The 27,654-nt window shown below is 42.6% G+C and overlaps 2 protein-coding genes across 3 annotated transcripts; both read right to left on the reverse strand.

Moving 5' to 3' along the window:
- Positions 1-559: 559 nt before the first annotated feature.
- fgf5 (fibroblast growth factor 5) lies at positions 560-13,269 on the reverse strand. The gene is made up of 3 exons (XM_020107902.2): positions 10,239-13,269; positions 7,824-7,927; positions 560-2,882 (listed from the first exon to the last, which is right to left on the reverse strand). Exons 1-3 carry the CDS (start codon positions 10,447-10,449, stop codon positions 2,505-2,507), a joined length of 693 nt encoding a protein of 230 aa, XP_019963461.1. The 5' UTR covers positions 10,450-13,269; the 3' UTR covers positions 560-2,504.
- An 8,254-nt stretch (positions 13,270-21,523) lies between these two features.
- prdm8b (PR domain containing 8b) lies at positions 21,524-27,435 on the reverse strand. 2 transcript variants are annotated; one of them, XM_020107900.2, is made up of 4 exons: positions 27,014-27,435; positions 24,449-24,673; positions 23,753-23,984; positions 21,524-23,413 (listed from the first exon to the last, which is right to left on the reverse strand). In XM_020107900.2, exons 2-4 carry the CDS (start codon positions 24,665-24,667, stop codon positions 22,167-22,169), a joined length of 1,698 nt encoding a protein of 565 aa, XP_019963459.1. In that variant the 5' UTR covers positions 24,668-24,673; positions 27,014-27,435; the 3' UTR covers positions 21,524-22,166. The 2 variants fall into 2 exon arrangements, with proteins under 2 accessions (XP_019963459.1, XP_019963457.1); XM_020107898.2 differs by having other exon boundaries at positions 27,018-27,397.
- Between the last annotated feature and the right edge of the window lie 219 nt (positions 27,436-27,654).

A 27,654-nucleotide genomic window follows, 5' to 3' on the forward strand; every position in this document is an offset into this window, starting at 1 on the left:
GCTCTGCTGTGACGTGCACGGAAAGTGAGGTCACGAAGTATAAAGATATTGTCGTGCATGCGCTCGGCTCCTGTGAGGCGGCCACATAACGTATGTAGCCAACATGAGGGAGAATAAAAGACAGTGGAGGCAGACATCGGAGGGGTAATGTAGGTTGGTTGGCGAGGGAACTCTGCTCTGTTTAAATAAACAGTCACGCAAAGCTTAGACGCATTTGTTTTTTCTTACCTAGAAACAAAGACTCACTTTATTATTTATCAGCAATATGAATAATAAACTCAAAACATCTCTGTCTCTTTTCTACTCTGATTCATTTTAATTATACAATAAAATCATACTGTCAAAGTCCTAAAACGGTTCTTTCTGTAGTCAGTTGGATTAAATGATTCTTCTACACTGTAGTTCTTCATCTTCTGTCTTTCATAGTTACAGTCTTTGTCTCAATCCTTGAGAAAGTAAAAAAAAAAAAAAAAGTAAAATTTCAAATTGTTCTGGAAAGAGAGTAGGAGAAAAAACTTCTCCCATTTTTCATGTCTTATAACTAATCAAGTCATCCATATTAACCATATAAAGATTTTAGATCTGCATCAGTAAAACCGCTTATATATATTCATACACAAGATTTTATTTTTGTAAAAATGATTGTACAAAATATATTTTTACACTTTGGGATGAGTATGAAGACACAAAGTAATGACAACACAGATCATTAAAAAATAAAGGCATCAACATGTCTGTCACCCTGCAATAATTATAGTGATTATTTAGCTTTGTTCATATGCTACATGCTCCTGTTGAACACTGTTGTATTATCCTTTATTTCAACCTTGTATAATGGGGCATTTAACTTATTTTGTGTGTCCCCTGTATTTATTGCTGTGTATAGTATATATTTATATAGGGTAACTGTTGAAGGATAAGTGGTAGGCTTAAGATAAAACAGATGTGGTTCCGAATGCAGATTAACAATTTTGTGTGTAAATTAGTCGAAGTTAAAAGTTTTGTTTTACAGAATAAACAATGCAGAAAACATGTGCATTTATATTTACGGTTTACGTAAAAAAATATGTTTATGTTTAAGTTCTATGTATTTGGTGCCTCATATACATTTGTTATCACTTTCATATAAGGGATTGATAACATTATAGGAAATGTTCTTAAATTGCCTGTTTTATACTTTCATGACTTTGCACTAATCTAAACCGCATTTGTAAATCACTCGGGTTACGATGCTGCGTGAAATGATCTTGATATTAAAAACGTACCAGACAAATTCCATAACATAGAATAAAAGCTGTAAAGATGGTATTTTTGTATATTTGTTTTACCATCCACAAAATCCAAAGGTTAGAAAACAGGTTGTGACCAGTAAAGTTGTGCTGTGGATGATTAATTTGAATTTCTCAGTACCGCAAGCTTCTGTACGTCAAACAAAGAACTTAAAGACAGCATGAGTTTTATGGTTTAGACTCTGTAGGTCTTTCAGCATTCTGTCTTCCCTCGTAAATTGGGTTCCTGGTCATTCCCCGGCTGTTTGCCATCCGATACACCTACAGCTTGAACCTTCCCGAAAACACAGCCCCACTCTTTCTCTGCATCTTTATCCCCGTGATGACGGTGGTGAGCTCCTCCTGGGTGGAATGCCACAAGGTCGTCACTCCAGATCTTTGCAAGTGACAGCCGGTCTCTAAAATGATAGTTTTGACGGACAGTTTTCTCCTTGATCCCTCACAGCTGTCCAGGAAGAGGAGGAGGGGGGGTGTCTCTAGGGAACCAGTCTTCTTTTCATGTGGATTGTCACAAATCTGGTGTTAGCGAAGGGACAGTTGGTCGGTGTGAGACATGTTTGAAGAGCTTTTCTAGCCAGGTTTGAGACAGACAGAGTTAAATTCATCACATAATTTATCTTTCAACCAGCAGGGAGAACATACTCGCGATATTATTCTTCAGTGATAAGAATTCAAATAGAAATGTTCAGTTATGTTTTGTGCCTCCCTCTGGTACAAAGACATGTCTTCTGCTACATTACCATTCATTCATTACCTATTTCAATTTTTGACAAGGACTTAGGAAAATAAATCTGATTCTGAAAAGCCTGAGTGACTCTACCCTGCTCTCACATAAAGTTCACATGACCCACTTTTAAGCAAAAAAAAAAAAAAACCGTGCCTCTGTTGGACATTTCCATTCAAGACAGCAGAACAGCACAGAAGCATTTCAAATAAGTGTCACTAAGAAAATGCAGATAGTCATGGATTGTCCATCATGTACATAACTAATAACAGGACAGAGCATCATTGACCCAAGAGGAACGAAAACACAACTATGATCATAACTTGATCAAAGATAAACTCTGTACTTGTACCTGACAGCCCTTTTTTTAACCCGGAATGTTTTGAATGTGAAAAAATGACCCTCGTCAGTTTATTGGGTGACGTCCAATTCTTTTATATCCAATGTCTATGAACCTTATATCCCACAAACTGAGCAGAACTTTGTGCTGGCTATCCGAACCGGTACTTGGGCCAGTATTTGACTTGTGTCCGTCTCTGAGCTGTTCCAGCGTGGACGTTCGCCTTCACCACTGCAGGTTTAGGTGGAGCTGGTGGTGGAGGCGAAGATTTCCTCCTCTCTTTGCTCCTGTCTGTGATGGTGAACCCTCGCTCGGCCTTGTCCTGCAGGCTGACCCTTGGTAAGAAGTGGGTGGAGACATGCTGGGATTTGACCCGTGGACTCGAGCCCATTTTAGCTTTACCCCTCTTGTTGAGGGCCACAAACCACTCGCGACCAGTCCTGTGGTTCCTGTGGATCACTGAGGCGTACGTGTTGTAGCTGTTCTCCTGGAAACGTTCCCTGAACTTACAGTCGTCTGTGAACCATTCCTACAAAAGAGGGGGGGATATAAAAAAATCACAGGTGTGTCTCTGATTTAATGGGGATACAAATACAGAAAATTATAGTCATAGACTATAAGTTTACAAGGTTTACGTTAGGCCCAAAGTTGAAGGAAATATTGACGATACAGAGCTAATACATATATGTCATCAAGTCATGTCGCTAGTCATATATGTCATCATATATGTCAAGTAAAACTGCATTCATGATGGCAACATGCTGAACAGCCTGCAGTTGCTTCCTTACCAGCCCCAACAACGAGGCAACATAACACCCTCTGATTGTGATCTGCTCCAGAATAACTGAGGCGAGCCCGGGGGGGCGGGTGGTCTAAATAACTTTCCTTATCACAGAGATGCTCTGACTGACAGCAGCAGAGTCTCCTCTGTACTCGTCAAAACTCATTACAGTGCTGTATTAACTTCATATACAAGGAAGGACACACACACACATAGGCTGTTGATCGCTTTGCTTGTTAAGCTAACTGTAGATCAGTTAAAAAGACTTAGAAGTTATTAAAAACCAGAGTTTATCTCCAATATTAAGCAGGAAACTTGTAAAATATGAAGAATTCTAAACAGAAGTAAGACTTTGTTACAGCCGCAGCTCCTCTGGTTCAGGAACCAGAGGATCATGGGTAATATCCAGTGTTCAGTTGTGTTTCAGTTCAGTGGGACGACACAGTCAGAGCCCAACACATTGATAGACTTTGTTTTTTCTCTACATGAAAACCTCGTCATCGCTCTGACCTGGAGCCCAACAGAAGTAATCACCTTGTGTGGCTGCAGGGGGCGCTGTTGCTTGGTAACAGTTACATAGTGTTGTTTTAAAGTACAAGATCAAAATCACAAGGGAAGGATAAAAAATAAAAATTCGTGCAGTTTGTCCCCATGTTGCTGTTTGCAGTAAATTGCAACTTAAACTAGCCTGTATTATACTTAGGATGATTTTTACACGATTGTAGCATCTTGGAAAATATTCTAATATCGTATATTATTAGGGTTTGTAAAAAATAAATATGAGCAGAGGCTGCTGTCACACGAACGGGCAAACTGTGATGAATTATACTAATGGGGATAACAGCACATGCTTTCAGACAGTCTCTCCTCAGAGGAATGTTGTGATGCTGCTGTGATGACAGTTGTGGAATAAGTGATAAATGAGGTTCAAACCCTGAATTATTCTTGCGTCCTTGTATGAACTGTCCATTTTGGAAAGTAAGAAAATTTGTCATCCACCAGAAATGTGGTGGGAGATGAAGTTTCAAATGTTTTTTTTCTTATGATCCTTTAACCTTTCTGCCATTACCAGAAAGTTCTGATCCAACATGTGAGAGGCGTCTGATTATTTAGTATATTTCAACGCCACAATCTGAGATATGCAGATATTCCACAGAATGTCCCTGTTTGCTACCTAAAAATATCTGCAGTGGGAAACTGACATGTACCCAGGGATGGCTGGTTCCTTGCTGCAGTACAACTTCCTTGTGTAACCTCCTGCCATTCTGAAACAAAACAAACTGTTCTGCTTTGCTAAAGAGTGCAGCATAGCAGAAAATGATGCCATTACAGCGTTTGGTAAACATGCCAGTCACAGGAGAGCATGTCCGCAGCCGCCGCAGGAAAGTACCAACGTCTAAGTTATCCAAAGTGACCAACTGTTCCTTTGGGCTGTTGTCTTTAAAGATGATTAGAACTCCGGAGTCACTGCTACGGGTGGATTGACGTGATTTAACAGAACGCTGCATTTGAGCAACATACCAGCTCTGGTACCAGTCAGAGAATTACACATTTCTAAACAACCATAGTACTCACGCACACACAAACATGCATACCAGGAAGAAGATTTGGGCCCTGCTTTGTTTCATCGCCAGATTCCAGAGATCTTATTGTTAAAATCATAATGCTTGTACAGCTGTTTAACCTGGCTCTTGCCCTGCTTGATTGGTCACACTCTTTTAAAGGGACCTTTCCCATGATCCCCGGGGTAAGCTGCTGTATGGAGGGGCAGAGGTGGAAAGTTTCTGATGGCTATTTTTTTTTTTCTCCATCACTGTGTCCTTCTTTATTCGTACAACCAAGATGAACAGATTGAAATTACACAAAAATATGAGACTATACACTAAGGTATAACTAAACTTGTGACTCTAATCTTATGCAGATTAACTTTAGGGACTAGTTTCATAGTAGTAACACTTAACAGTCTATATAAAACCTTTCCTATAAATGCCCAGGAAGCATTCTGTGAAGGCAAATTGATGCTTGTTGAGAGATGTCAGAAAATATAACCTGCTCTCCTTAAAGAAATTTCCAAAAGGAAGACTAATACGTTCGTCTGTGAGTCTGAGTGAACATTGGTCTCAAATTTGAAATGATTCTCTGTAGACGTTCTTAAGATAAAGTGTTCACAAGTCACAGTGACCTTCACATTCTAATCAAGTGATCTTTGAGTCCAAGTCAATGTTTGTACCAAATTTGAAGGAATTCCTCAAGTGATGTTGTGTGATCTGATCACCGCTGAGAAAACCTCTCACTTTTTACACATCAAATCCTTTACAATATCCTCTGTAGCTTTTTCCGTCACGTATTTCTGTCTCTCTCCTAACCACCTGTCACTCAGTGCATGTGACCCTGTGACCCCTCAAACATTATGTTTGGGATGTCTTGCTGAGAAGGTCACGGAGAGCAAAGAGGATCAGACTCTTCCGCCATCGTTCAGCCAATAAACTGCCACTGAGGAAACATCTAAATATGACGGACGATGCAACAAGATAAGGTTCAGGATGTCACCTGACACCCGGCGTACGCTCAGGCCTCTCTGTGGCCTGCAGGTTTTACATCCACCCCAAATCAGCAGGAGCCACACACTGGAGTTTATGTTAGACAAATGACAATATCTCTCCAAAGGAACATTAGCAGTAATCTAGTATCAGCTTGTACAATATTGAATTGCACAATTTGTTTGTCCAGAAATCTCAGCTCAAGGACGACATGAGGTTTTTGTAGAGCCTTCAATGAGGATTTGTTTGATTTCAGTTCAAGAACTAGAATGTCACTCAGTAGAGTTCATACCCACCAAGGCCCCGCAGCCACCTTAATTCATTAGATCCAGATTTTTATTTGGATCTGTACCAAGTTTTACACATAACAGACCGGCAGCAACATTTAATGGGTCCTTCCCTGATTGATACAGCAGAGAAACAAACACAGACAGAAACATAACCTCCTTGGTGAAAGCAATAACGGCATCAACCTGACTTTTGATTTTGTAGATTGACGCAGATACAACATGTGGAGCATAAGGACCGGACATGGAGAGCTGGAGACTTTTGATTTTTGACTTTTTGACAATGTAGAACAGGAAACTGGGGCAGATGAGACACGACTTACAGACAACAGACTTCCAGCAGAACGAAAACGATGATTGAGGTTTTAGCATCGAGGTTATGTCCCTCAGTTTTTTTATTATCCGGGCCCACGTTGTCTCAGTTCATGTGTAAATCCAGTTCATGATGTGCTCTGAAGCTGTAGTGATGACTGAATATGTTTCTGCTGGCGGACAACGACCGGTCACAGTGGAGTCATTTCTAACACGCAAGGCCTGAGAATTAGCTTTGATGAAAGTTGCCACATCGTTCCCTGCTGACATGGTTTCATGAAACAATACGAGGAGCTGAGGGGGAATAAATCACTGTGTCGGAGCGTTAAGAGCCACAGCAGCTCACTGACTCTCTGTGATTGTTTACTCAACATATTGATTTTCACTTTGGGGCTCACTCTTCTATGCCACTGTATTATCAGCACTCCCAGATAGGACTTAATCTGCTTTCCCCATTAGCACATGCTAATAGGAAGCCACTTCTATCGGCTTGCCTGCCAAGGCTCCCAAAGATGACTCGACAGTGGCCAGACTGCTTACAGCAGCAAGACCAAGCTGCTGTAGGGAGATTTGAGTTTACTGTGTGTTTGGGGGGATTTAAAAATCTTCAAAACTGCGGCTAAAGATTACAGCAGTATGTCCCATGACATGCTGATGTCAGATGTGAGGAGTCTGGACAGATGCAGAGCTGCAGAAATTAATAAATAAAACAAATATAGCTACGCTAGGCATAGTTTTGATGGAGGAACACACCAGTTTCATGGGTCCAAATGAAGGTGAACTGCAGTGGAGAGTTGCTGTCATCAGTGAACAATATGAAACTTTGAGAGTAGATAATAAACGGTAATAATTGATCCCCAAAGCTGCTTTTCAGATCTGCGCTCAAGTCAGGACATTTTCTGGAGGGGCTGTATGTGAGAATGCATTTGTTCAAGTGAGTTGTTCCTCTAGTAAAATATCCAGAAAATGTTAGAGTTGGCCCAAGTGAGGATACAGCAAGAAAATGTCTGGAAAGTTCACAGCGAGTGAGTGGACGTGTTAATGATACTTCTATCTGTGATGTCCTGCCTCCTGCTGCTCCACCCACCCCACACCTGAGTGTTCCAGACATTTTCCTGTTGAACTTGTCTGACCCGGAAAATCCCCTTGCTACATTCTTTATACGTGAAAGTCAACCTCTGTTCCACACTTCTCACAGGAGATCGTACCCATTCACCAAAGTTGCATAGAGCAGGAACAGATGTTCAGGGTGAGGAGTGGGAATCAAAGAGGAAACATTCACACTAATTTTAATGAGGTTGCTATTTTAAGGTAAAAAGTTGTTTTTAGTTATTTGTTAACATCGGAGAATAACAGCACAGGAGCCGTCGCAGCTGCATGATTGGACGACAACATCTCAATTAACGCTTGTTATCTACAAATAAATGTCACTTCAAAATAACATCCAGTCGTCCTGCACTGTCAGCGGAATGAGCAGTATGTGCTGAGAGGGAATTAGAGAGCACGAGGTGACAAACAGAAGGAGTAAGTGAAGTGAGCGAGATACTTACGGTGGCGTGGAGCCGTCCTCTTTTATTCATGGCCAGGAATCTGTTACTGTAGACCCCTTTGATGCCAATGACCCCCTGAGAAACCGCAAAGAGCTCCAGAACACCTGTGAGGACAAACAACACGCTCTGATGACCGGGGGGGTTCACAGTGTATTTTTACTGCACTCGTCATTTTCTGTTTCTCGTCTCTTCTCGAAGCCGCCAGAGTGGACGTGACCTGATCTGAGGCCGGAACAGTTCAATTATCTTAATCTCACAACATGTTCATGAGGATTTGATGAGGATATTTGTAGATCTTATATTCACATATAACAAGGTGCAACATTCTCGACTCTTGAGGGAGGAAAAACTACTAAAAAAGGTTCTGGGTGAAGAAAAGTGAAAAGTATTCCTGAATTCATGCATTTACATACAGATCTGCTCCAAACTCCCGAGTCATCCCTCAACAAAATGTCATGGATATTGGTTCCTAATCCTGTTGACAGATAGACAATACACCCAAAATCCTTTAACCTCCTTCTCGTAGGTTAACACTAAAGCTGTCTACTAAATCCAAACTGATGAACGGCTTGTTCCTTCCTATACTTTGGGTTATTGAACACAATTAAATATAACAAAATAACTTGAATGTCACTCAGTTGAGTACATATGTCCGCCAAGGCCCCACAGGTTCCTTAAATTCAATCAAGCTCCACCAAATTACACACAGTCTTAGATATCAATCCCCTAAATAAAAATAAGAATCTCAAAATATTAAAGAGATCATTCTTTGATCCACCGTCCTTATTAAACTCACTCCTACTTTTAACAAAAGTTAACGACTCATTCCTTGGCTCATGTCCTTTGCTTCCATGTTTGGTTCTGTAGTTTTTGTTATCCTGCTGACAGACAGACAAACCAATGAAGACGTGACCTCCTTTGTGGAGGTGTAACAATCAAACAGAAAGAAAGAAAGAGTGTTGAACCATGTGTCATGGTCGCTCCACCTTCATCTGTCACAACAAACCAAAATACGTCATGAAAACACTTGAAATTCAACAGGTTGAATATTTATATAATTGCAAACAGGAGGGAAGTGCTGTGACAAACCTGAAATAGAATCGTTTTCCTAGATAACTGTTATAGTGAACTGTGTGTACGAGACTATCTGAGACGATCTGATGCAGGGCGACGGTAAAACAATCTTCATGTTACAAATCTAAGACGCCTGCTCGTCTCCGGTGCTGTCATGCAGGACTCTAAAGCCCACATGGCTGTTGCGATGAAATCTGTGTAACCTGACAACTCTTCTGAGGGGGACCATGAAATGGACGCACAAGTGCACTTTTACGGAGCGATGAGGGATCTGATGGTGCAGTAGAAACAGAATTTTGATTTGTGGCTTCAGTGTCTTGTCCCTAACAACATAGGACGAGATTCACGTCTAGGCCTCGAGTCGTAACTTGTATTTAACTATTTTGTATTTGAAATTATACATAAATAGTTAGTTAGATAATAGTTTTGTGTGAGTCTGTAATCTAATCGTCAAGTTTTTAGTGATGGTATCTTATTTCTTTACTTGGAAATGCAGATAAATAATTACACTTAAATGTCCTGTAGAGTCTTTGTTAGTCATCTACCTCCTTTTTAAAACATTTAAATTCAAATATCTCATTCTTATTCACAATTTATGTTTGCGTTTCATAAATTTGACTACAGGGCACAAGCTGATCAATCATATAACACATTCATTCCTATAAAAGGACTGGACCCAGGAGAAATGCATCAGAGGAATCATGGGCAATATTCACACTGCAAAATAACTCAAAAATCACATTTGTGCTGCTTCAAGGGAAAAGTTATTTCCACCGATTATTCTTCTTCAACTGTTTCGGTTTTTTTAATTAAAAAGAAGCTAAAAGTAATTGAATTTGCGCAGAAATGAAATAACGCTTTCACTAGTTTCAACATATTCTGTTTTTAGGATGATAGGGGTTAAGTTTTGAGCTGGATATTTTTTGCAGTGTGCGGAGCAGCGTGGTTGTGATGACAATCGGTCTGATTGGAAATCCAACACATCCTGGTCCCAGTGTCCCTGCTGCACCTGTTACTTCCACAAATACCTGCCAACATCCAGAGACTCAGACAAAGCTCTTCACCCACATGACGCTGCGCAAATACCTCACTGGGTCCGGCAGCCTAAGTTTGGCTGCGCGCTCCTCACACTCCTCGTGCGTAAATCATCATTGTTTAAACTTCCAGTGGATCACATTTAAAAACAGACAGGGCTGCAGGAGGGAATCAATGAGAGACAATGCGGGACTGATGGATCCAAGTGCGTCCCGAGGAGAGGACGCACTTGGATCCATGCGTGTAATTTAGCAGCCATGCAGAGCGCGCAGTGAGTGCACCGTGAGACCGGAGGGAACCACTTACTCAGTTGGTTGGGCGCATGGCTGCCGTTGACTCTGCCGTCGGGATGAATCTGCAGATGGAAGCCGATGCCAACCCTACAGTAGAGCCTGCAAGTCCTGCGTCCCGAGCGGATCCCTTCCTCCAGAAGTTGGCTCTCCAAAGAGACGTGCTCCTCTCCGGCGGCGGCGCAAACCAAGTGAGCGAAGGTCAAAAGGTAAAGAGGAACATTCATTCTTCCACAGAGGAGACACTCGCTAGGACACTTCGCGCATTTTGGCGTCGCTCGTCCCGAGGTCCGGGCTCCAGAAACCGTGCGCACACACGCACACACTCACGCATGCAGCGCTTGTGTGTGGGCATTACCCGGGCTGCAGTAGCTGGAGTTGTTCTGCTGGCACGGGGATATTTATAACGCCAATGATCTCATTACTCGATGCATGCCTGAGCTCTAAAGGACGCTCTTTCATCCAGATTCTGTCGCCGAGATGCCACTCCTGCACATCACCGAGCCACGACAGCGGGGCGTGAAGGAAGCGCGACTGACACCGCACACTTTCCGAGGACTCGTCCGCGCCAGGACGCACTAAGCGCGGCATTTTACGCACGAGGAGACATCGTTGTCACAGATAGAGGGCTCGATTCAATAACGCACATTGAAGGAACGACTTAAAACGTTGCCTCTGTGCTCACGGGGAGAGTTGAAGCTGAATAACGAATCGTTAAACGCAGGAGCAGCTCAGGGAGCACAGATCCTCAGGTGTTGCAGCAGCAGAGTTTAAACTGTGGCTCAGACTCAGCTGTATTTATAGGCTTTAGTCCACTTTATCATCTGATACGTGCACATGCTTAAAACACAAGCGTCTGCCAAGCTCGTGCATGTGGACATATAGTGGCCATGGAGACAATTGATCAAATTGTGTATTCTTTTTTTTTTATTATCAGAAATTAAAAAAACCAATTGTGTGTTTTAGCTACTTTGATTTTATTATTTCCTCTCATGAACATTTGAATTTTCATTATTACAGTGACTGTTCCAGCAACAGTTGTGAAAGTGTCATCATTCATCAAAAACAACCTGCAACACTTCGTGTGTTCAGATGCTCCATTCAGAGTCAATCAGAGACTACATTTCATTCTATTAAAAGTGAAAAATGTTAAGAACCCATCTGACTCTTTTTAGTAGTTGAGGTCACAGGTTTGATTCCCTCCTGTGAGCCTTTGAGAACGACGCACCCAGAAAACCCACAAATCTTATCCAGTCAGAACCTGTTGTTTGTGCCCCATTTTATTTACAGCAAAGGTATTTTGAGATGTTACAGGTGTAAATATCAAATATTAAATTGAAAATAGCTAAATTTCATTTGTGTCAGTGTCACTCCCTGGGGTTGTGCATGTGGTTCACTGTCACACCTGAATGGAGCAGAGCCCATCTTAAAATCTATAAATGTAATGGCCACAGTTCTTGATGTATTGATGATAGAGTTCTTTCTAGATTTCTTCTTCTCTATAGTTTAAATGAATGAGTTTTCCTGTGAACACTAATGACTCACTTCCTGCTATTATACAAAAATGAAGCCAAAATATCTTGGGGGGACGCCATCTTGTTTTGGTGATTTTATTTAGAGTCTGCACATTAATGATCATGATGTGGAGCTTCATTATCAACAATACACTCTCAGCCAGTCTCAGCTGTCAATCATGAGGTTTCACCCGAGGTGTTATAGAGTCTAATAACAAAGTAAAACCAAAAAGCCTGCAACAGTTCTAATCTTATTTCTTATATCATGTTGTATATTTGATAAACACCCATGTGATGCTGTTTTCTTTGACTGTGCTAACTGCGGCACATGTTTAGCATTAAGTTAATTAATTTTCTATCTTCACATGTATTCATTGTAATCCCAGCCCTCATTGTTTTCAGGGGCCCTGCTATGTTTGAATTTGATTAGTTTGTGCCCGGCAGTGGATTACGGCCAGAATAGGGGCCTAATTGTCTCTGGCACACAGAGCAGGGGCCGAGCCCACATTACCTTCTATGTAAACAGCGGGCCAGTGTTTAGTCCCACTGTTCTAATGGCCAGTCATTCCTGTGAGTCCATTCCAGTAACAGTGAGGTAATCCTCCGCAGTCGTATAAACACGGATGATCCTGATTGATTCTCCCGCCCCATTGATCCCAGCTTTTAGCAGCTTTTTAGTCTAAGCAAACGGCAGACAAACGGCAGACAGCAGGTTCTGCCACGGCCCTGAAATGTCTGAGCCCAGAGACGGTGATCAATCTGAGGGTCGAGGGCACTTTGAGGGAGCATCTGACCGGCCAAGGTCTCAATCATCAGCACGATGACAACACTGCTCTGGTGTCCAGTGGGGCTCAAATAGTCTGCATTGTTATCATTGCACTGTGTGTTTAATAAGAGGAAACTTAAAATAAAAGCACAGAGGTCAAATCTGAAGTGAAATGTAATTGCAAGTTTTCCTGAAGTTTCACCTCTAATCAAAGAAGGTTCTTCGTTTCTCAATAACAAGTGGGAAGTTTCAGGTTCAAATCTTGCCTGTTTACACTTGTACAACAACACATACTCAAAGTTTGAACACAAACTTGCACTCAGTAAGTTTTCTCAAGACTTCTCGCCACCGTGACGTGAAAGGAATTAATGTCATTGCATGGAGCAGGAGATCAGGATCAAGAAGTCTCATGAGAGTCTGTTGTACATTGTCCCGGATCATCGTCACTTAAAGCTCGAGGGATTCAAACATGTGTGAAAGTAGTGTTTGTGGACTCTTCAGGTAAATATGTGTCAGCGCTGCAGGTGAGGATGAGCAAAAGATATGAACCTCTAAAAAGCTGAAGTGAAGCTGTTCAGCAAATTAAACGAATATATGTTTTTCTGCTTGTCCCAATTCACCCCTCAGCCCTACACTGGTTGTATTCCTCTAGCCCTTCAACCGTGGTATATTCACGACCCCCCTAAAAACAAAGGTTTTCCAGACGGAGCGAATCAAGATATCGCTGCAAAATAACCATGAATAACCAACTTCTAATGAAACATTTTAGAAGTTATGATCCTGGAACAACTGCAGAATTCTGTTGGAAATAACTGAGTTGAAATATTATTCACTGGCTGCATCTTCAGTCTCATCGCTGACACTGTGCAGGTTCCTCAGTTTCATACCTGCACTGATGTAGATAAATGAATTAGCATCTGCGTTTGCTTGTTCTGTATTTGTGAGTCAGAATTAATGAGCTGTGTCTCAGATTGTTGTTTATCAATGTTCGTGGGAGTCGAACAACTCGAGCTTGCTCAGAGACTGTGTATGTTTTCTCAAACCACTTAATATTTTAAGAGGCTTTTCTGCGGAGACTTGTCCCGGGCTTCTGTTTGGACTGAAGACGTCAGCCAAGTTCCCTTCATATCCATCAGGCCTGTTTGTGTGTGATTTACAGTGTTTATATTCATGCTTTGTTCAGGAACGAGGACCAGACCTTTAGTGTGAAGATGCCATGTTCATCCACACACACAAACACACGACTGCCAGCTGACTGGATGGACTTTGCGGAGCGTCATGTCAAAAGTGTCATCGTGGGTCATCACTATCAGAGCTTCCCGCCATCGCAGCCTCTCCAACATGTCGTCTTCACCGTCCAACATGCTGTCGACCATGTTGTTCGCACTCCACTGATGGACACTGAGACACAACAGACACCCCCCCACCTCTCGAGCTCTCCTTCTTTCTAAGCTCAAGGTCCAATGACGGCTCTGTGAAAGGACAAGACGGAACCTGTGCCGGGAGGAGGAAAAGTCACAGGAGGAGAGAGAGGAATTAATTAAATTGTTTCTGAAGCCGAGCATTGAAACTAAACTTCAGAGTGAGATGATAAACAAAGAGCTGGGGCAGAAACTAGCAGGAGAGAGACGCTGCTGCTTTTTGTTGTTGTTGTTTTTCTGCTCACTGTCTCTTGGCGGAGCTACAAACCAACACCTGTTCACATGTAACTGACACCACCTGAAGAGGAAGTGTGTGTCTGTGTGTGTGTGTGTGTGTGTGTGTTTTAATAAGCATCACTGTGTAAAAGGGACCCTGAGAGAAAAGCGTTAAAATCATAATTGTTTCTTTTGCCGCCATGAGTTTACCTTCAACGAGGAGTTTATGTTTTCACCCATTTGCAAGACTATGAAAAATCAACTTAACTGTTTTTCCACAAAACTCAGCGAACAAATGTGGGTCCGGAAAGAACCTGTTACACTTTGGTGCAGATCCGGATGAGGGGGCGGATCCAGGACGGGATGTTTTTCTACATTTTCAGTTTTGCCAGGAAAAAGAAAAAGACAGAATCGGTTTCAGACCCTGTTCGGTCGTTCACACACACTGATGCTTCAATTTTAGCCTCAACAAATGAAGCCCAGACGAGCTTGGTGCTGTAGCTGGATCTGCCGATGTTCTTTTCTTTATCAGTTTGTCTTAAATCACCAGAGTAAATCAGCCCTGTGTAACATGAGCTTTGTGAACCAGAGCTCCAATCTGAGCTCCATGTGATGGATCTAAGAGAGAATTAGTCATTCTTATTGAAACCAGCCGTTGGACGTGGCTGCAGATCAAGAACAGATGCAGTCACAGAGGAAAGACTTCAGGTGTATGGCTGGTTCCTGCAGGTCCTGAGCTCCTGAGGCTGTGGTGGAGATGTGCGCTTGTAGGATTTCAGGCGTTGAAATGTCTCCTGCGGAGTCTTGATTGGTCTTCAGCTCCCGGTGAAAACAGCTGAGAGCAGCTGATGGCGATCCTCGACCTGGAGCAGAGCCAGCAGACGGGAATGAGGTCAGAGCTCGTCCTCACACTGTGTTTGTGTGGTTCTGCTGGAATTTGACTTTGTGACATTAGCGCCGGAGAATACCTGAAATGCTTGAAATCCCATTCTCTGCTGGTTAAATATAAATATGAAGCCTTTGTTGAATGTTCGTCAACTTACATTTTTTAATCAGAAATCTATTGTATTTTGAAACCAATAATAATGTCAGACTTGACAGTTATTATTCATCTGAGTAGTATTGTGGCCTAGAGATACTGCAGAGTTGAATGATTCCCAATTAGATCCTGTTGCTTTCAAATTATCACTGATATTTTTTCTTTCTTCTTTTAGACAGATTGATGCAACGAGACACTGAAGTGATTTACTTTTAGATTTCCCAATTCTTTCCTGATTGCGATGGGAAAAGTTTGTCTGTTCTCTGACTGTGACAGTTTCTCTCTCGCTCTGATTCACTGAGGCAACAATAGATTTAACTCCAGTAAATGAATTACAGGTCAACAACAAGTCGACCAAAGCATCTTGTCTTTGAACAAGCAGCTCTCAGTGGCGTTCTATTTATGCACCGTCCTGTGATTTTGAGCAGATCTCCCACTTGTTGCCTGAAACCTCTATAAGGGGTCGCGCTCTTTGTTCTGCTCTTGTCACTCGTAATGGCTCATCACTTTTCCTCTGGAGGAAACTTCCTTTTCCACTGAGCGGCCCCTGGGTGGCCCCTGGTCGAAGACAGAAGATGAATCTGGTCTGTTTCTTCTCTCAGGAAACAGTCGGACTGAGCAGCACTGATCTTCACTCATCCATTATCCACCTCTGCATCTGGCCCATCGGGCCACCATACGTCTTCATTTGGACCTTTCACCGGGCCTGAGCACAGGTTTGAGCATATTTGTAACACAAACGCACATGTCCAAGATAAGCATATGTCTTCATGCAGCCTTTTAATTTCCCTTTATCCCAATGAATCCGTGAGTTTTATATTTGTTGTATAAATTTGGGATGTTGCTGTTTTAAGTTCACATCAGAAATAAGATGCTTAGCTCAAAAATGACAGGGCAGGGATTTCAATGGTGGAAGAGTTGGAATGAATTTAAAAGTTTTAAAGGTGTTTTTTGAAGTAAATTTTTGCACAAATAAAGTAGTAGCAGATATCTCCAGGCAAAATGTGTCCCGACTGTTTGCTGGTTTTCTAAACAGTTCCTGCTGCCTCACATTAATGACATGCTAATGTTTCTTTACGAACTCTGCAAACTACCCGTCAGTATGTTTTAGGAACACAGTGTATAAATCGACAGTGAGAGTTAATGATGCAGATTGAATATTCGTGGTAGTTGGAATTCAGTAGCTATTCATTAGCTATGTGGATGAATGAAAGCAACTAATTTAGCTTAGTACTGTAAACTGTCATCACCTCCGCTCACTCCCACCAGGAAGAAAAAAACCGAGCTTGATACTTAATCCAGCTCTGCCTCTGTCTTCGTAGGAGATGTAATCAAATCAGAATTGAAGTGACATCTCAGCAGTGTCACAACGACCCGTTCCCTCTAGTTTTACTATGCGTTTCCTCTGCGGCCTGCGAGGAGATGGTTGTGGGTGTGTGTGTGTGTGTGTGTGTGTGTGTGTGTGTGTGTGTGTGTGTGTGTGTGTGTGTGTGTGTGTGGTGGACGGCTGTTGGTTGTAAATAAGTAAGAATATCCTCTGCTTTTTTAGCGGCACGATACATGACGGGCCAACTCTCCACCCGAGCCCAGAGAGAGGGCCGGGCGCTGCGGTCATTACCACGGCTGATAAAGTTGGACTGACTTTCATGACACGAGGCCTCAGAGAAAAGCGAACGCTGCGGCTGTTATGGAGATGCACTTCAAACGTAGGAGGGGAGGAGGGGCCGCGCAGTGGAATGTGTAACAAAGTAATTCGAGCACTTTTAGAGTTATCGGCTCCTGCTGCGAGAAACGGTCATTACATCATGGATGTCAACCAGCAGCCGACCTGCTGGAAATACAGTCAGACCAGTGTTCAGGTTTTCTTTTTCATTTAAAATACAATATTGTAGTTTAAGTACAAAGTGAGAAATGTCGAATATTAGAATTTTAAGGGATGTCATGAACTTCTTCAGATTCTGTGCAAAAACATGAGCTAAATATTGAACTTTGACATTTTCCTTCTGTATATATGTGACATAAGTTTTTTTTTTTAATGCATTTTTAAATCAGCACAAATATTGTGTATCACCTGAATAACTCCCAACATTTGTGGCTGAAGAGTTTCATGATTTATTTAAACTTTACACCAAGACTGACGCATAATTTTTTAAAATACACAATATTCCTCAGTTTGGTTGATTCAAACACATCTACAGTCACTATGTCTTTATTCAAATGGGTATAATTTTATTAACTGTCTCATGTTTAACTAAACAGATTCAGGATTTATTGTCATTTTTATTATAGATTTAACGTCACATCAAAACATATAGACTTGAGTACATTTGTAACCTTTAACCTGTAGAACATAAGTAATTATCCTTTACAACCTTAATATAATAATATAATCCTTTATATCCTTTATAATATAATGTGTATTAATATATAAATATGTGTATAAATGCATTCAGAAACTGTGTATATTCTAATAAAATGATAAAACATATTATAGAATTTTAATGAATTACTTCCCAATACTTTTAATTCTACTTTTGCGCAAGATACAAAAAGAAAAAAATAAATAAAAAATATATATATGATCTCCAATTTAGTGTCATTTACACTCAATATCCTTCGTTAGTGTAATTTATACACTGCATGTATGTAAATACATGTATAATGATTTTTGTATCACATGACTCTGGACACATAAATCTTTTTCTAATTTCTTTAAACTGATTTGTTCCTCCTCCAGACTTTTCTGTTCACGGCTGAGTTTGAGGCAGAGAAACAGGTGTAACCTAAATATCTAACCTCCGGAGTCTTCGCCTTCACCACGATGTGAAGAATCCGAGAGCGAGTCGTGCCCTGAATCCAGGTAGAGTCCCAGAGAGACACTCTGTCACAGGCATGCGGGATCATCTCCGAGTGGACGTGATGTGTAAATTTGTCCCTGTCAGCGGACCTGTAGATTGAGTGCATTGTGGGTCAGAAATAGGGCAAATGCACAGGGGAGCTGAGCTGTTTGTGTATATTTAGACCTGAAAAAAAAAATAAGGATGTGACAGCGATATCCTAATCAGACGGCAGCAGAAGGAGCCGGCCTTGTGTAAACCAAGATTATGACTTAAAAACAGATTGTGATGTGTGCGAGCCGGGCGGCGGGCCAGGACTCTGTCGCTGCGTGAAGTCGATACTTTAGATTTGAACTTTTTCTGTCACAGCCTCGTTAGCTGCGCAGCCTGAACCCTCTGTGCGCTGAGGGCCCCTCTGTGTGGAGCCTCCTGCACCGAGCAGACGCTGTAAGGGACGAGGTTTGTGACCCCGGTTATTAAGAACCTGTTTTAACGATATGTTACAACAATTCTTCACTAAAATGGCAAATAAAACAAACTATCTCGTCTGTGAACGTCATGTTGTTAGACCACAACTCCCATGATCCCACGCTGCTTCACAAAGTCAGCCAACTAGGTCTTTTGTTTTGTTAAAGAGACCCCTAGTGGCTGAACTTACAAATTGTACATTTAAGGATTACGGATATGGACAAAACAGACATAGCAGTACCACTGATAGTCATAGGGGGCAGTGTAGCCACTCGTTCAAACGAGGTGATCGTAAGACACGAGGAAGCAATTTCAACAATGGCAGAACTTTTTGGGGAGAATTTTTGCAGGTCGGTAAGTCACACGACCACTTTCCTCTGCGCTGCCCTCTAGTGGATGCATTGCTTAACAACCATGCCAGCATAAAGGATGTTATAAAGGATGTTTTTGTATGTACGTGAACCTTAACATGACCTATACTGCAGGCAGCCACTAGGGGGCGATCCAGATGGGTCAGCCTCACTTTTATGGAGCTCTAATGTCGTACAACTTTATTTAAAGTCGGCTGAATGCCAAATTGTCCCTGCGCTCTGCCCGAGACCGACACCGTGTCTGTCTCGGGTTTCTTTACCTGCTCGCTCACTTCGCTGCTCGGTCGCTGCAGATAACGGCGTCAGCTAAATGCCTGAAATGTAAAAATGTAGCGTGACTGCGGCGCAGGGCCAAATGGAAGTGCCAGCTTAGCAGAGATATAAACTGTCCAACTCCGCTCGGCGCTGAGTGATGCAGTGACGAATGTGTTGGGGGGCGAGTTGTGGCACAAAAGGGACGATGACACAAGCAGCAAAGCATGAGGGCACTAAATATCACCAGTGTGTGTGTGTGTGTGTGTGTCTGTGTGTGTGTCTGTGTGTGTGTGTGTTGTCGCTCCTCGATCACATGCCTCCGTGGTGAGATTGACCTGTTTGGATTGCTGACATGGGAGGTGTGTGTTGATGTGAGATGAGATGTAACGTGCACCGGTGCTGCTGTTAATCATCGTGTGAGCATCTCGGTGCTGAATCCAGCCCCCCCCCCCCACTTCCACCTCTTTATGTGTCGTCTTATCTTGTGCGAACATGTGTCACTACCGTCTCACTGGGATTCAGTTGTGATTTTATTTCTCTGTTGTGTGACACAGAGCGGACGAATGAGATCTGTAGTCACAAAGAACACTTATCTTAAACTCTCATCCCTGGTGGTTTTTAGTTTGAAAGATAGTTTTACACATTTCAGTTTCAAAGTGGGCGGATCTGCTGGTTCCAGAAACGTTTTTTCCTCCAGTGGGTTAATGTCTTTATTGTTATCACCTCTTGTTCCTCTGAATCTTTCCATTAGCTAAGCTCTAAATACTACAATTCCCATGAGCCTCAGCTGGCATGGGAGAGGAAGTCGGACTGAGAGGTCAATGAGAGTTTCAGCATTTTCTGACGATTTCATAGTTTATAGATCAATCAGCACCTTTGCTTCTGGATTCTCCCAGAGTGCACTTCACTTTCACTGCTGCACGTGTGATTCTCGGGGGGGGGGGCCCAGGTGATTGCCTGCCTCGTGTTGTAGCGGCCCTGCTGCAGAAGTGCTATTGATATTGTCTCCACACAGGATAAATGAAGTGATCACAGATTTAAACAACCTGTGACCTTTGACCTTACTCTTGTTAATTGCACTTTATTTTTAATGTCCACTTTATGGCGGGACAGAATTCGATCCTCAGTTTCTTCTGATTTATAAATATTTCAATAAATCTTTTTTATTTCAGAGTTTAAACTTATTTTATCATAATTAACAGAATTAGCTGCACAGTGATCTTATGACTTAGAAGATTGTATGACAATATAAATTAAATGTTGGTATTAATTTTATTCACCACTATATTATTTTCATTACACGCTCAGGCCATTGTGTTTACTTGTCTTGCAGTATTCACGTCGACCACTTGATGGCGCTGTTGAATCACTTTTCTTCTTGACAGATTCTCCACCGGGTTCCACCGCTTCTCTTTTTTTTAAATCTTGTAATTATGTCATTCTCAGTAAATAAAGATAATGGAGCCACAGACATCAGGACTCGTTTACATTCTGTGTTGTTCAAATCAATAAGAAACACGTGTGTTTAATATTTAAAATCTAAAACAGATGAACGTGATGTTCATGTGAATGAAACGCGTCTGTTCAGTTTCAGAAAGGTCGTTTTCTTCCACGCAGGTTTACTGAAACTGGATATTAGAGATTTCCTCACATGATTTCTTCTCAGTGCCTGTGGGAGTTTAGTGGATTTATCTGTTTTATTTGATCGTTGCTGTTAATTTATAAATCAGATATAATATATAATCAAATACGTTCATCAGACACTAATCTGAAATCTAGAAGTGTTTTATTCTCTTTGTCACTTCTGTCGTTTCTTCTTCACCATAAAAACTCGAAGCTAATTACAGATCGATATTTCGTCTTTTAAAAAAAATTTCCGAGGAACAATGAACTGTATTATTTATTTTAAATGTTAGAGATTAAACTCTATTTAATATAAAATGTACATATATTATATATACATGTTTATTATATATATATACTGGAAACGAAGCAACATCTCAAGGAAAGACATCATTGCTGTGGACAGTCCTCATTTAATACGTACCAGTAAAAGATGTAATTAAAAAGGTAATAATAAAAATGATGATGCTTATAGGCTTGATAATAAATATAATAATAAATCACTCAGTATTTCTACATTAATATCTGATTGAAAATTAATAACCAAACATTGTATGTACTTTTTATACAATTTAACATTTTTATTTAGACTGAATATTGGAACTATTTTAAGTTTTAACATTAAATAATCAAAAAGTAGAACTGGGTAAAAATACTTTATATTAAGAATTTATACACATGCAGTATTTTATTAAAGCATTTTATAAATATAATAATATAGACAGACCAAGGACACTGATCATCAACGATCAAATTCCATGTTTGAACAAAAACATCCAGGAAGGCCAGAGTTGAAAATAAAGCTATTTTATTGTCAATGCATTCAACATGATTAGATAAACTATCAAGTAGTAAATTTCCGCAAAAGGAAGAAACACTGAAACTATTCCCCACTGACACAAAATATTACACTTTGTATTTCAAATAAAACCAATTATTTACATTGTAATGTATAGACTGCATCTTAAATCAATATCATTTCATATTACATGCACTCTGAAATATAGTCTGACATAATATCCCCAATTTGTGTCCATATTTATTGTAGACATGGAAAAACTTGCTGCGGTGTAAACCATGACGTGTGACTACACTTGTATTTCTTCTCTATGTTTGCATTTATATGACATAAAATACAACTTACTGTACATCTACACATATTTAAATCTTCCCTTATCTTCAAACTTTTAAGTGCTTTATAAATAGATTACTTCTTGAAGTCAAAACGCAAATTGCATACACCCAAAACATGACATTTTGTACAGGGGAGAAGAAGTAAACCGACCGGAAAGGAATTAGAAGATTAAAGTCCAAAGTGAAAACAAGTGCAAGGGGTGCTTTTGTATTTTAATGTGGCCTAACTCCCGTTGCAGTGCTTAGATCCAGGCAGGGTTTCAGTCCCTCTGTGTTCAAGTCCCTTCCATGCTTTAAAAGTCAGTTGTGGGAGGTCATGTGACGTGACAGGTGATGACGCTCCCGGAAGGACTCGTTGCAAATTGGGCACTTGAGTTTCTCCTCGCGCCGCCGCTTGACGAGAGGCTCCATGGCGAACTCCTTTTTGTGGTGGGACCGCATGTGGTAAACTAAGTCCGAGGTCATGCGGAAGGAGGCGTTGCACTTGGCGCACCAGTTCTGCGCCGGCAGGCAGAGGGAGGTGAAGGAAGGCGGCAGGAGGGTGAGCGCTGAGGGCATTTGAAGCTGGATAGGTCCAGAGCTTTTGGGCCAGAAGGCGGTGGTGTAGACAAACGGGTTCTGCTTGGCCATGCCGCCCGGCACAGGGCAGTTGGCGCCCAGTTCTGCCCCCTGCAGCTTAGCAGCAAGGTGGTCGGCCTGGTAGAGTCTGGAGGAAGAGATGGTGTCGCCCACCGCTGGGTGGCAGTCCAGCAGCTTGGGCGGCATCACCAGTGGTGAGATCTGGGAGAAGGAAGAACGAGATGGCTGACTGAAGGCGCTCTTCCTCTCGCCACCACTGCCGCCACCCTGCTGGCTAACGGAGGTGAAAGCGCTGCCCATGGGCGAGGTCTGGGCCGGCTGGGTCTCCGACAGGACCTGCCTGATGTTGAGGTGCTTCTCCGATGGGTTGCTGCTGGGTCGACCTCCATCTTTGTTTTCAGCGTTGGAGGTCTGGAGGTTTTTGCTGCCGCTGTGATGTTTGAGGTTCTTCTTGACCTCGGTGAAGGCGCTGCGTTTGACCTCCCCGCTCTCTGTGGAGCCTGGTGGGGAGAAGGACCTGCGGTTATCCTCCAGGCCGTACACGCCTCTGTAATTCTGTGCAGACGTCGCAAGCTCGTCTTTAGATTTGGTCTGTGGAAGGCTGGGTGCTCGGCACTCCTCTATTTCCGAGAACTTCCTCTTCCCCGAGCTCTCGCTGCAGATCTCAGCCTCCTTGTCGCTCGGAGGGCTGGTCCGGTTGTTCTCTAGATCCCTGGCCAGGTTGTGAAAGTCTGTGGAGGGTTTGCTGCTGTCCTGGGGGCTGCTGAAGCCCTCAGAGCGACCCAGCTTCGGGCTGGACCTGGTCGGGGTTGTGTTGGGTCGCTCGGTGCTTCTCTCCTTGCTGGGCTCCTCGTCAGCCCCCGTGATGCTCTGCAGTCTCTTGGTACAGCGGAACCGGAGATGGGCCAAGAATGGAAACTCGAACTGGAAGCGCTGGCTGCAGTCTGGACACGAGTGGTGTGACGAACCTGAGAAGAAGAGAGATGGAAATTAGCTCTCACAAAAAAAGAGACTCTTGAAACCACCCTGCTTCAATCTGCTGTCTTATGCAAGAATGATGTCTTTTGTAATTCAGACATTAGCACAGATCATTTGTCCCGGGTGCATCATTATATTTAAATATGCTTAAAACATAATGATGAAACCAATTCCAGAGCAAATGCATTTCCAAAGAAGCTTCACAGCTACAACTTGTGTGTCTGTGAAGTGAAATTAACTCCATAAAGAACAAATAATGATGTTCGGGAGCCATGACAGGTAACAAAGCAGCGGACTGTCCAGCGAGGATTGGATGTGAACCCACTCACCTTTGCTCTTTGCCGGCGCTCTGCTGGAGCTGAGCAGCAGCAGGTCGATGAGGTCCTTGCCGTACCACACCAGCAGCTCCTCGTCCTTCTCGATCCGGCGCAGGGAGCGGTAAAAGAGCTGGCCGTTCTTCACGTAGGCCTCCAGGTTCTGCTCCTCCTTGTCCCGGGCCGACTGGACCAGCCGCAGCCACATCAAGCCCTCCGAGGTGCTGTTGGCAGCTGAGGTGTCCACCTGAGCAACACAGGTCAAATTCAGTGTTAGCAAATGTTCCTACACATTTTTCTGCCTCAAAATCCTATTTTTTTTATAGATTGAAATTATTAAAATTTCACCAAAATGTACAAATAATCTCAAATAGACCAAAAATTATCAGACTATAAAATGATGCCAGCGAATCAGCAGATTCTGTGTTTTAGAATTTAAAAATTACATTTAATCTACAAACATTAAAACATGATAGTGGTTTTGCTGCTGTGTGCATGGGGATATTTCTGAATTGGACTCATTGCTGCAGTGTCAAAATAAGAGAAGACGTATTTGTAGCTTTGGACTCAATATATTTGGAGCTGCACAGCAATAAAAGCCTAAATATTGATAAATAGAAGCTTTAAATTGTTTTACAACGAAATATAAAGACACCGATGTTTTGACAGAAGGGGAAACATTGGGGGGGATGAAATGAAACAGCTACTCACCCTGAAGATGTAAGGTGCTGTGCGTTTGTCGGTGGATTTCAGCGCTATGAAGGCGATGCTGTCGTACAGCGACGTGTGGCTCAGCACACAAGGCCCGAAAATGGCGTTTTCTGGGATGTCACAGGTCGTGAAGACGCTGGTGAAGATGTCGGTGAGACACTGCTGCACCGCTTTGGCGTCCCCGTCCCACACCAACTTCTGAGAGCTGGACTCCTCCATGACACCCTGCAGAGACACGTCATCACAACCGTGAGACCCAGGGAAACTGGAACCAACATTATATTTTTATTTTCCCCCCCAAAGTGTTTTATTTCTCATCGTTAATTCTCAACATGAGAAGAATGAGTGAGACGCGTGTTTTCTGGTTGTTCGCTGTTTCTCTGTCTCTGCTGATAAATGAATCTGTTCCTGGACAGATTGACTGAAGCAGCTGTCAGGGGCGTCGTTAGGGAAACGCTTTCTCTTTTTTTTTTTTTTTTTTGGCCAGGCTTTCTAATTAATTCAAACCCCATAATAAGTTCATGGCGGCATCACCTTCAGCATATTGATGATACGATTTCCCAATGTTGTCAATTACGCAGCAAAATACAAATTAATAAGATCATCTGAAATTATATTGTTATTATTATTATACAAATCTATTATCATAAAGGCCTTGAAAACTCAAATAAATAGGAAAACTTGTATTTTTTATTATTCTATTTGATTATATATAGGTGGTAATATTAATACTAATATTATAAAACGTTCTGCTGTAGTTGTAGTGATTGGCTTAATTAAATATTGTAAAATAAAATTACTCCTCCCTGGTTAAAGACTTAACAATGTGTTTTAATGTCGTCCATCCCGTCTATTTAATATGAATCTAATATTGTGATGTTTTGTTTGTTTGTTTGAATCTCATAGAATCACTGGAGGATGGAGATGAGTCTCCTCCTGAGGTTCGTGCGTGTCCAATGGACGGAGCGTGTCCAATGGTTTCAAGTGGACTGTCAAAGTCAGTGATTTCCTGTCAGCGAACCTTTCTCTCCTTCTACACGCGGCAGCGTATGTCGCCCTATTACCATAATCCACACTTTCCCCCGTGAGACTGATTAAAGCAGCACGACCGCGTAATCATTTCTTTTTCCAACCTCGGACTGTGCGTAATTCACGCACACGGCTGCGGCTGCTCTCCTCCCTCATCCTCCGTGCGCAAACCGGCACCTGACACACGCACATGCCCCCAACCCCACCCCCGTAAATCACCGGAGAGTAAAAGAAAGAAACATATAACAAATAACTCAATTAAAATTATAGTTATCTTGGTGTTCAAGGCCGCACAACCCTATGGTGCGAACATCGAGGATTCCCCACAGTGGGGATTCCTAAATTGTAAAAATAATCCAGGCTACGTATTTTAAATAAAACAATAAATCATGACTCTTTTCTTCTTCTCGGGCTCGAAATAAATCCGTGTCTCATTTTGGCCACAGTGCGATTAATATGCGAGGTTTCATTTTCTTGTTAAGAGTTAAATACGTGTAATAAATCCCTAGAATCCACCGAATTAACTAAAACCAACACACAGCTTCTGATAAATTAAACTATGGATTTAAAAACATTAAATCAAGAAATCCACAGCTGGAGTAAAAGTTTCTTCTGTGCAAAAATATAGAGAGAAATCAGTTTTTCACGCACCCAGGAGCTCAGAGTCAGAAATAAAGAGTTTTATATTGATAACTGCACTCACTCATTATAAAGATGAGCAAAGAGGAAATTCAACGATCTCTCACTAATATCAGTTGTTCATTTGTGTTTACGCACAGAAAGCGAGTTTTCCTCTTTTAGCTTCCAACAGCTGATTGTACTTTGATTTGTCTAATTAAAAACTGAAATCAAATTAAATAACATAGAATATATATGTTTCTTTTTCTTTTTCTTTTCTTTTTTTACTCCTGCTGATTTGAAGCATTTTTATATTTTCCCCCAAGAGGCTCGACAGCAGCAGAAATATTCTGTGTGGATCATTTTGCGCACGGTGCAGTGGAGAGCGTTTCCAAAGCGGCTCTCCGCGCAAACATTTAGTTTCCGGCACCAAACAGAACCTCCTCTGTGTTCACCTCCACTGAAAGAGTCGATGCACGAGGGAGAGAACCGCACGAAATATCCCGCGAATGATGCGCGTCAACGTCAAACTGGGATAAGGAGGAAAAAAAGAGCTAAAGCGCCGAATGTTTGCACATCCAGAAACTGCAGGGGAGCAGCAGCCACCCTCCAATTCAAACCCACTGCGGGTGGGGTGGGGGTGAGCAGAGATGGGGGGGTGTTTGGGGGTGGGTGGGGGGGTGTTTAACCCATCTGCTAAAGCTGTGCCGTGCCGTGCCAGGCTGAAAACTGTCCTAAATCAGCGCTGCTCTGCCTGAACTGCGGGGTTTTGTCCGCGGCGCTGGAACATCTGCGTTTCGGTGTTTGTGCGGGATGTGCGGGGGGTGGGGGGGGGAGACATGTGCCGCGTAAAAACAAACCCACAGCCCGTCCCTCAACTCTCCGGACCCACACACAGCAGCTCCGCGTCTCGCTCACCTACCTTTCCTTTCCGTCGATGAGCGGGAACAATAATCCACAAATGAACTGGGAGCGATGCTGCGAATCCAAACCCTCCTGCGGTCCTCGATCGTGGCGCACACACACACACACACAAAAAGCCCCGAGACCGAGCAGCGGGATGAGGTGTTGGCTGGTGGAGGTGATGGAGATGGTGGTGCGCTCCCGGTCTGGTCCGTGGTGTCAGAACATCCCCCCCCTCGGTGAATGTGACAGTGCTGCTGCTGCTGCAGAGACTCGCCGACACTGGCAGTGACCGAGCAGGGTAGAGAGAGCTTCAGGGACAGAGGGAGACAGAGAGAGAGAGAGAGAGAGGGAGGCGTGCAGATGGGGCCCGGTGCTCTGGCTGACTGGCACACCGACACACACTTTTTGTTTGCGGCACATAATCTACCCAATGAGGCGTGTCACTCTCCGTCTCCTCCCTTTAACTCTTCACTGGCCGACTGTCATTTGATGCGATTTATGGACGTGCACGAGGGATAAAGACGCCCCCCCCCCCCCCCCCCAACCACCCGCACCCCCCACCTTCACCACCCAGACCCCCCCCCTCACATTATTATTGTAATTCTAATCACAATAGTTGGTGGTTGTATTGTAGTAAAGTGGCATTTGAGAAG

This window comes from Paralichthys olivaceus, chromosome 4 (assembly GCF_024713975.1).
Source record: "Paralichthys olivaceus isolate ysfri-2021 chromosome 4, ASM2471397v2, whole genome shotgun sequence".
NCBI lineage: Eukaryota > Metazoa > Chordata > Actinopteri > Pleuronectiformes > Paralichthyidae > Paralichthys > Paralichthys olivaceus.